We start from the raw sequence: 10620 nt of genomic DNA on the forward strand, positions 1-10620 counted from the left end.
TGCTGCCTTTCTCCTGTGTTTTGTATCGAGGGATGGCTCCCGGGGTACCGGGCTCCCCGTCCCCAAAGGCGCTACCGGAGCCTTGGGGTTGTCCTTGGGGTTTAACAGCAGAAGTGTGAAGGTGAGGGCTGAGGGTTGCAAACCCCGCTCCTTTTCTGCACCCTAAAACTTTGTTTTATTTGCCAGTTGCGGTCCTGCGACAGAGAGATGTGTGTGCAGAAAGCCCAGTTTCCCCCCCCGCCCCCCAGCCAAAAACCTGTGGTACTGGGCTCCCAAACCTCCCCTTCCCACCTCCCGTAGGTACCCGTAACAGTCGCTCATTCACCATCATATTGGAAAATGAGGCAAAATGGTTATCACCCAGCCCTGCGATAGTGCATTTGTTTTGCAACAGGAGCCTGTCCCCATCCTCCCCCCAAATTGGCAAGCGGGTGCCTATTTATGTCCATCTGAGCTGCAGCTGGCCGTGCCAGCGCAGGTCAGGGAGTGTCCTGGTTTGGCTAAAACAGGACTATTTTCTCCTTTCAGGAGTTTTTTTTCTTTCAGTTAAATCCCTAGCCAAACCAGGACAGGGAGATGCCACTGTAAACAGCTGCCGCACGCCCAAAACTTCAGTGCGATGGTAGTGTCGTGGGGAGTGGGTGGCTGCTAGCCCACGTCCCGGCTGTTCGCTCTGCTCCTTGAGATGATATTAGTTAGGAAAGGAAGAATTGTTAAAAATACTGTTTGACTTTTGTACTGAAGCCTTTGTTATTATTTATATTGTTGGGGCTTTGAAGCCGTAATTGTGCCTGCAGCCCTGATGGCAATGTGTCCTGTAAAAACCCACTTTGCATCCTATCAGACACAGTCCACTGTGTAATCCTGTAGTCCAGACCAGAGAATTTCAAATGTGGCCACAGGTGAAATCAATGTGTGACCATAACATGAAAGCATCTTTCTGTTTTTCTGTGGTATTTTGTATTATCTAAGGCAACCATGAACAACAACTACTCCAAAAAAAAATGTTTTGCGACTTTGATGGCAAATCTTAGCTGCTGGAAAGTCTCGTTTTGGTTTCAGACCTGGCACAACCATCACTCTGGCTCATCTCAAGCCTTTAAATTAACTGCATGCTGAAAAAATAGTGGATGTTGGAGATGGTGTTGATTTCTAAGTTGCTGATAGCCTTTGGATTTAAGTGAGAACCTGAACTCAGGGTTCAAACACAGTATTAAGCTTTTATTAACATTTGTAGAGGATTTTGCTGTGGGGAAGAAAGGTGTGTAGTTTGAAAGAAAAATTTGGCCGTGACAGCTGGGTGTTTTGCTGGGTGTTGAAATCATAGAAAACCAGATTGCTTCAGAAAAACATGTGTGCATTAAAAATGGATGTTTAGATCATTAACTATCAAAGTATGGCTGACAGTGTAGTTCTACCATTTTGATTTCTTTTTTTCCCATGTAGCATGCTGTTTTAGAAGAACAGAAACTTTCTTTATGTCGATGATCAAGCTTCTGTGTTTGAGTTTATGCTTTTGGCTTGCATGCAGCATTTTTGCGTTTTCAGAACTGTAAATAATATTGACTGAATCGATTGGACGTGGTTTCAGCTGGAGAAGCAGTGTGAGATCTGCCTTTCATAAGTGGTAGCCTCCTTCTAGAGAGGCCCATCCCCAGTTGAGGAGAAGGTGTGATCTTCCAGATCCTCCCTGTCTCTCTTGCACACGTGCGTGCACGTGCACACACACACACTCTTAGTGTGTTCTTCCAAGACGTTCTACACCTCGAGGGAAGCTAACTGGATGATTTTAATACCAAATACAAACACCCTTTTCTGTCTACTTCTACAGGATGAAGGAATATAATTAATTTGCAGGTCTCGTTCTTCTCTGTGTACAGAAAAGAGATGGTCAGGCACTTGGACAAAGAAGTCAGGAGTCACCATACGCCCCTCTCCCATGCTCCAAAAACCTACATTCCCCCATGGTGCCCTTAGTGGTTGGAAATTTTGCAGAAATCTGGAATATAACAGCAGGGCTTGCATTTTACTTGGCAAGCAAAAGCTCAGGAAAATCCAGGTTGCTTCCCAACTGAGCTGGGGATGGAAGGATGGATGAGTGCCTCTTCCCCTGTCTGTGCATCCAGGTTTCTTTTCCATGGGCTTCAAGATATGTTTTGTCTCTATATGAAATGTTCACCTGGGACATGCCCTGGGAAAATGAGCTTTTCTCAGTATGGATATAGCACCTGTGTCTTACTCAGGCCACTAAAATAAATGATTAGTGAGGAAGTAGTAAGGGTGTCAGAGGTAAGCCTTTAGGTTGCAGTGAGAATCTGGGCATAGGGTTCAAAGCTAAGGATGACCAAATACCGGAGAGCCTCAGCATTGAGGGAGGCAAGGATCTTGAAGCCATTTTGAACGAAAAGTCTAGTCTAGATAGTTGGTCATTAACTGACTGTTAATATGAGATCTTACAAAAACATCTTTCCGTTTGTCTCGAGTTTGACCCAAAATCAGAAGATTTTGGGGATGGCTTTATTCTCTTTTGAGGTTCTAGCTTCAGTTTTTCTCTAGCAGAGCAAATCCTGCTCAAGTCTCTCAGATCACTTCACAAGCACTTTACAACAGCCATTTGCAGGAGATAATGTAATTCTTGTTCTCATCTGAGAGTCTAGAGAACTGAGATAAAGTTCAAATAACCTATCCAAAATACACAGTAAATTAGCATAAGAAATGGGACATGGAAACAAATTGTTTGCTCCAGTCACAGGATTAAATTGCCTTTCCCTAACTCACTGCAACTGTTAAGAAATTCATGGGGCATTCCTCTTGCAATAACTTGAAAGGGGCAGACAGGCCTTTTATGCTTCTTTCTGATGTAAGTGGTATTAAATATGCATTGTAGCTCAGTTACCTTAGATAACTGAGCATAAATTCATCCATCTCCCACTTAAAATTCTGTTCCCAAACGTAGCAGCTGAATATTCTTTCTTTTGTTTTCTACTTTTTGGAGGGGTTGGAGGTTTTTTGCTTTTGTTTTTAGAGAAGAATCTTGTTAGCATTCCTTAGAAACTCATTAAAATGCTTCCCTTTTGGCTTATTCTCCTAATTTATTAATACCACAAATAACTTTTCTTTGGTGACCCACTTTCATAGGTATCTGAACATCTAGCAAAATTGTAACTCATCAGGAAGGCAGTGTAGACTAATAAATAGCATCTCCAGACAGAGAGGAAAATCAAGACGCTTCTTTCTTTGCCACACAGAGTTCTACCCACCACACATACGGAAAATACTGCTCTATTCCACAGCTTACTTAGCCCAAAAGAAAGCACTTTATTGATTGCACGATTGACTTAAAGGTCAGAATTTAGGATTGCATCTATTCTCCTGGCTGAATTCAATTTTTGCCCTACATCCACAGTGAAGAAACTGCTCTTTGCATAAATACAAATTGAAATATTGGTCTGTGTGAGTGTTCAAACAAATAGACTTTCTCTTATGGCTCCCAGGGCAACCTCCCAACACTATGCTGTTATCAAAACTATTAGGGTTTGACTAAGATACTGCTTTTTATTGAATTATCGTACCTGCCTTATAGAAAGTACAGATTTGCTTAGAAAAAGAGGATACCCACAGATTTAATGAGCATGATGGTCAACAGGCCACTGGAAGTGGTAGGGCTGTACGGACTCTTAAGTCGGGCAGAGGTTAGCTAGTGTAGAAGAACACACTTATTTTCATACTCGCTTATCACGGAAGATACAGAGGTTGCTTTTTTTGTGAACTGAAGCTATACAGACAGACTTATCGTGAGGGGTGATTAATTACCCTGTGTCCTGCAGACACTCTAACGCTGGTCATGTTTTAACAGCAATCTGCACTGAGAGTGCAGTCTGTGGTTGTCCCAGCCCACAGATACTCAGCATTGCCATCGTCTCTGCAAGGTCTGCGAGATAGTAGCCCCTCAACAGGAGAGCATAAGGCTTGTTTGGTGACTTCTGATGAAGCTTTGTTTTCCTTTTCAGTAAGTGTGGACGTCTGTGTAAGTGCGAGAGCATCATGGTGGCGTTTAAGGGAGTCTGGACTCAGCCCTTCTGGAAAGCCGTTTCAGCAGAATTTTTGGCCATGCTCATTTTTGTCCTCCTCAGCCTCGGCTCCACGATCAACTGGGGTGGAGCAGAGAAGCCCCTGCCTGTAGACATGGTCCTTATCTCCCTCTGCTTTGGACTCAGCATCGCAACCATGGTGCAGTGCTTCGGACACATCAGCGGAGGCCACATTAACCCTGCTGTGACCGTGGCAATGGTCTGCACGAGGAAGATCAGCCTTGCCAAGTCCGTCTTCTACATCCTTGCCCAGTGCCTGGGAGCCATCGTGGGTGCCGGCATCCTTTACCTTGTCACGCCGCCAAGCGTGGTGGGAGGCCTGGGAGTCACTGCGGTAATCACTTCTCCTCCGGCTCTTGGACTAGACTAGCTTAGAGCCTAAGAAAATATAATCAGTGTCACGCAGAATAAAGAGAGCTCAAGTAGAGATTTTCAGAGCTTGCTGGTTTATTTACAACATCTAGACAGGGCTTATAGCTCTCCTTGGGATGGGTTTATGCAGTGTAATGTCTATAGCTGTTCTTTTTATAGAAGTTCTCTTTCCTAGAACTTCCCCAAATCTGATGACAGCAGGTAATGTTAATTTACATACAAAATTTAAATAATATATGCGTGAAATGCCATTTTTATATGGGCCAGGGAGGGGGGAAATTAATTCTATGCCATTATGATGGGGACAGAAAAAACATCAATTTAAAATGACATACTTTTGAAATAGATTGTGGCTTAGATTTCAGCTTTGTTCTAAACTAATAAGGAATGCCACCAGTTAGCCCTGTTGCAGGACTTATTAAAAATGCACTTGAGTCGCACACTGCTTAATTTTTAATTGAAATTTAAATTAATTAAGTCAGACCTAATTAATGAATTTATAATTGAATAGTAAATTACAGTGCTCCCAAGAAAAAAAATGGTGAAAGGGAAGTGCAGCATTTGCAAATCCCTGTGTAAAAATAAACTATATTTTTGCAGCCGAACTTTGAAGTTCTTGTTGGATGTTGCTGCTAAGCCTTCTGCTCTCAGTTCAGCAGTAATTTTCCATGGCTCTCAAAATAGAAGACAATTTAAAAATGAAAAAAAAAAAAAAAAAAAAAGGAGAAAGAGTGGGGGGAAATCTGTACCTCTAAAAGTTCATTATTGTCTTTCACTGTGTACCATTTAGAAATGCCTTTCATTGAAATACAGTTAATGTACGTGGTGGCTTTCTGGTTTACAAAATCACCTTTTCATTTCTGGTGTTTCTTTCCCTTCTTCCAGGTACACGGAGATCTTTCCGCTGGCCATGGACTCCTGGTGGAGTTGATAATTACATTCCAGCTGGTTTTTACTATTTTTGCCAGCTGTGATTCAAAACGAAGTGATGTCACTGGTTCAGTAGCTTTAGCAATTGGCTTTTCTGTTGCAATTGGACATTTATTTGCTGTAAGTTAATGGCTTCTCTTTAAAAAATAGACCCCTTTTCCCTTTATGACTACTTCAGAAGTAAATGGAAACTTCTGTGGCCTTTATAGCTGCTGTAGCTATATAGCTGCTATATTCTTTATGGATCCATGCCAAAACCCTTTGGAGTAGCAGGAAGGTCCCCTTGGGTAGGGTGTTGTATCAGAGCTTTTCTGCCTTTTTACCTGATGACTTTGTTAACTTTTGTGATAAGACTCAGGAGAGTGACAATACCCACTGTCAAGATGAGAAGCCGTACAAAACCAGGGTGTCCCATAGTGCAAGGGCTAACAGAAATTGAATAACTACCTTCAAGACTTTAATAACAGGTAACATTTTTGTCTCTGCTTTAGATCAATTACACCGGTGCCAGTATGAACCCTGCTCGGTCATTTGGACCTGCTGTCATCATGGGGAGATGGGAAAACCAATGGGTAACTCTGCTTTCATTCTTCCTTCACCGTAGCGACAAACAGCTATCAGGATTTTTCATACATCATTTGCTTTTAGATCTCTCTCCCAGTACAACCCACAGAGACCATCACTGGGGAAGACAGGTGCTGACCTGCTACAAGCTTAGGTATAATTATGCTCCTTGCCTAGGACTGCGGTGCAGCACGTTAGAATAGCGTCTTGCTATTCAAGGGCCGTTCTGTGAAGGTAGTAGCTGGGGTAGAAAGAAAATCATACAAGAAGTTCAAAACAAAAAAAGCAATCCTGCGAGACTGAAAGAATTGAACTGCTAGAAAGACAAATCTCCCGCCGGGAGAAGATTGCAAACCCCCTCGGTCACACTGGTGGGAAGTTATAGAAGTAATTTTGTCAGCTTCACATTTCACCTGGTTCTGCAGCAAACTGGGGCAGACGTATAAAACGAGAGCAGGGACCCTCTGCGATCTGGTTCCCAGGGGAGAACCTGCCTCGGCAAATGCCCGCAGTAAGAGATGAAGGGGTTGCAGTCTGGTCTTTACAGACCAGACCAGATGTTACCTGCTTCTGTTTGAAAGCGTCACCTTAACTAGGGGTATTTGCACAGGACACAATTTGATTGTGAATGATGCAGTCATTTTCTGTAGCATTCCACTATTAAACTTATTAAAAAACAGATCGTATTTTATAAGAGAGAGATGAATTGCAGCTCCCACTATTAAACTTATTAAAAAACAGTTCATATTTTATAAGAGAGAGATGAATTGCAGCTCAGCCTCACCTAATTATAGACAGGCAAAGCACTTCTAGGGACACTTTCAATGCTAACTGTAAGAGCTGCAAATTACAGTGCATATAAGGATTTTCTTGATTTTTAAAGTATGAAGCCCACATTGCTCCCACTGCAGCTAATAACAGAAATAGCCTTAGGGCCTGAAGACAATGCTCCAATTCTGCAAAGACGATACCATGTGTAACTTTGTTCCCAAGAGTTATCCTATTGAGGCAGATTTACCCAGTTACCAGTGGATGGCTTGTTCATACGAAAAACTGCTGTAGTTTTTTACAAGAGTAATTATCCATACTCTGAAGGAGCCTGTAATTTATAACTAAAGCTATAAACAATAAACAAATGTACCATAGAGAAACTTGTAGTAGGAGCTTAGCTACTGTCCTGGTCACTTGGAAAGACGGCCTTTTCTCCTCCTCGAGAACATCTTCAGTGACGTTGGCATGCTGTTGACAGAAGCCCGTGGGCTTCTACACCTACTAATGTTACCAAACTGCTGCATGTCATGCTGAAATAGATAGGTACCCTACAAAGTTATGTATGTCGGCTGTATTTGCTTATTCAAATTAGATAATCATGTAGCTGACTGCCTATTGGATTCTGCAGGATCAGAAGTTAAATTTGGATTATTTTGGGAATATGAGTCTGAAACACTGAAGTAGAAGTCTTTGTGTACACACGAGAAAAGGTTTTGTTTCCTTAATAGTTCATTATCACTTTGGGTGAAAATGCAGAAAGAAAATCGGTTTTCTACATTGGTGTTTATTTTGTGTGTCAACTTGCAAACAGTCCATATATGTTGGCTACAGCTGGCAATGAGCAATGAAAACTTAGAAGAGGCCTCTTGGAAAGAGGTGGATCAATAAGACTTGACAAAACCATTTCTCTTTGAAGATGTAGGCCTGCTTCTCAATCATCTCACCCATGTTAGTTTAAAAGCAAAGCTATGCCAGAGCAACTGTATGCTCTATTTGACAAGTCATATGTGACTCCACCGGGATCTGTGGCCTTTTTTGTCTCAAGAAGTGTTATAGCTACGGTTGATGTAAATAAGGATGATGAAGAACCTGTACTTTTGTCTTACTGGATAAGGTTTACAAAAACTAAGTTAAATCTCCCATGAAGAAGGGAAAAAAGCTGCTTTCTATTAACAGGAGAAGATAGGGCAGCCAGAGAGGATGCCTGCATGTCTGTCCATGGGAGATGTCTATAGCTTCACTGCCGCTCAGCCGTTCTGCCCAGAACATTGGTAACCAGACACGTAGTCTGAAAACTTGTTCAGGCATCAGGGAAGTAGTAGCTATACCCCACTGACATGTCGGCATAGGTCCCTCTTCTCCTCCGCCCTGTGGAGTCCACTGCCTAAACACTGGCACGAGAGGAGTTTTTAGGGGAGAGCTGCACCCACAGATGCGAAGTGGTTTAGATGACTAGATTCAGGATGACTAGGGAGTGTTTTGGAAGGGGGTGAAGTATATGTTAGAGAGAGACTGGGAGGAGGCAGAAAGGAGAAAAAAAATAAAATACATTGACCTAGGACTAATGCCATTAACTGCCTAAGAGAGTGCCTTTAGACCAACTTCATATGTTCATATGATTTTAGGTCAGTCACTCAACTGCTGAGCTCCTGGTCACCATCGATGAAACCTATGGTAGTTACACTTCTCTGCCTCATAAACTGGTATGGTGGCAAATTTCACTCTGGTCATGAAAGACAGGGAACTATGCGATCATGCATTTCTGGAGACTTGGTTTTAACAGTTGGGCCAGGGCATTTTGCAGAAACTTTTATGGGTGAAATCTATAGTGACATGCTTTTCTCTGAGACCCTGACTTCTTTATTTGCTCTAGAGCTTAATGCCTGTATTTATTTTTTTTCCACCTCGTTTTGCAGGTATATTGGGTGGGACCAATAATAGGAGCAGTCCTCGCTGGTGCTCTTTATGAGTACGTCTATTGCCCAGATGTTGAACTCAAGCGCCGTTTTAAAGATGTTTTCGGTAAGGCTACCCAGCCATCCAAAGGGAAGTACATCGAGGTGGATGACAACAGGAGCCACGTAGAGACCGATGACCTGATCCTGAAGCCTGGCGTAGTTCATGTGATTGATATCGACAGGGGTGAAGACAAGAAGGGAAGAGATCCATCCAGCGAGGTGTTGTCTTCCGTATGACTAGCAAGAAGCACTGAAAGCAGAGAGCAGCCTACTAGCACATCCACAGATATCCTTCCACCTATTAAAGAAACAGATCTCCTCTAGACTGAGCATCTGCCACTTCTTAAAAGGTATGGTGTGGGCAGCTGCATGGTAGTGGTGTCACCAAAATGTACGTCTGCTCAGTTGGAAGATTAAGACTTTGCTAGAATTAGGATTCCCCATCTATTATTCCAAATTAAGAGTTGTTCCTGGTATTTTCCTTTCCTTCTTTCTGGAGCAACCCCAAAGTCAAAAAAAGAGATGAAAGCATTCTCCTTTAATAAATCAGTCAATAATGAGATAAAGATAGAGATGTTTAACATTCAGATTGACAGTTAAGACGTATCAGGAAATGCCTATAGACATGAATACCTACTTATCAGATTGTTCTTCTGACACTTAATTGGCTGTTGTCAGCTCTGATTAGAACATCTCATCCATTAAGTGTTCTCTGTGAGGTTCAGGGACAGCACCAACAGTATTTAAGAGTTTTATCCACAGTCAAGCAAAGGAGTATTGTTTCCATTCATGTATATCGATATTGCCTTGCAAACTACCTCTGAAAAAATGATACGTCAGGAGGTTTAAAAAAAAAATATTCTGTCAGCCCATCAAATTTCATTCATGTGATCCGCAGTATAAATAAATCACCTTCATCCCTTCCCAAGAGTAAATACACTGAAACTGAATGTTGAAGTCTACTGTAAGAAGGCTGCAAAGCATTTGACTGTACTTCATGCTCCCTCTCATCATTGTCTATCTGGTGAAACATTCTCCTAGGGTTTGACTATTGACCATTTAGTGTTAGCAGATTCTCAAGGTCATGCAAAGAATATAAAGGCTTTCCTGTTACTTAATAACTCAAATAAGAGATATCGGAAGAAAAGAAGGCATATCTGTTTTCAGTGCACTTGTTCAAATACATATTTCTGTGCTAATTTATGTAAACTAAAGGTTTAAATTACTTACCTACTTTCTTACAAGATGGTTGGAGATATGGGGTTTTTAATTTATTAGTGATGTAGAGGGTTTTTAACTTTTAACTGTATTGAAATACTGATTGGGAAATATTTTTTTATAACAGATGATAAAAATAAGACTGCTTCTGGCTTTTTGTTGTAACTGATGCCTAACTGTTTGAATGGGATCCATGCTTGTTCCAGTGTTCATATAGTCTTAATTACACCTCTGGCAAAGGTTTCTTTACCTGTTGTTAGGAGAAGATATAAGCACTTGCAGAGGTTTTTTTAGGGGGAAAGGGACATGAAATATGTTCAGTAATCAGCCTTTCCCATATAGAAGTATTTTGACAGACATAATCACCCCAGCAGAACATGTCTGTAAAGCTGTTACTGACTTATTGCTTTTGTTTCTGATCAGTGGCTTTGAGTTTTACAATATGCAGCTGCAGAGCAGTCAAGAACGTGGTATTATTGCTGTAATTACACAGATTTTCTTTTGAAATTGAAAAGCTACTCCTGCCTATTTAGCAATAAGAGGGGAGAAAAAAGCATTAGTCCTGACTGTGGGCTGTAATAGCCTTGTCTGTTCTTTGACATACTCTACATGTAATCTTTATTACGGGGAATTAGATGTTTCTAATGAGATAATAAACCACTTCTACCCTCAAATCTGTGCGCTACGATCCAACTTGCAGCGCTGTATAGTGCCAG

The 10620-nt window shown here is 41.7% G+C and overlaps 1 protein-coding gene across 1 annotated transcript; it reads left to right on the forward strand.

Moving 5' to 3' along the window:
• The first annotated feature begins 4013 nt into the window (after positions 1–4013).
• On the forward strand, positions 4014–9929 carry AQP4 (aquaporin 4). The gene is made up of 4 exons (XM_009700325.1): positions 4014–4425; positions 5349–5513; positions 5885–5965; positions 8645–9929. Exons 1-4 carry the CDS (start codon positions 4045–4047, stop codon positions 8921–8923), a joined length of 906 nt encoding a protein of 301 aa, XP_009698627.1. The 5' UTR covers positions 4014–4044; the 3' UTR covers positions 8924–9929.
• Positions 9930–10620: the final 691 nt, after the last annotated feature.

Source organism: Cariama cristata, unplaced genomic scaffold (assembly GCF_000690535.1).
Source record: "Cariama cristata isolate BGI_N322 unplaced genomic scaffold, ASM69053v1 scaffold8395, whole genome shotgun sequence".
NCBI lineage: Eukaryota > Metazoa > Chordata > Aves > Cariamiformes > Cariamidae > Cariama > Cariama cristata.

What these genes read in the sequence shown, in the direction of transcription:
- AQP4 (XM_009700325.1), top strand. Translation starts at nt 4,045, where the DNA reads ATGGTGGCGTTTAAGGGAGTCTGGACTCAGCCCTTCTGGAAAGCCGTT. An exon ending in GAGGCCTGGGAGTCACTGCG is followed by an intron (nt 4,426 to 5,348) that starts GTAATCACTTCT and finishes CCCTTCTTCCAG; the next exon opens with GTACACGGAGATCTTTCCGC. An exon ending in GGAGATGGGAAAACCAATGG is followed by an intron (nt 5,966 to 8,644) that starts GTAACTCTGCTT and finishes CTCGTTTTGCAG; the next exon opens with GTATATTGGGTGGGACCAAT.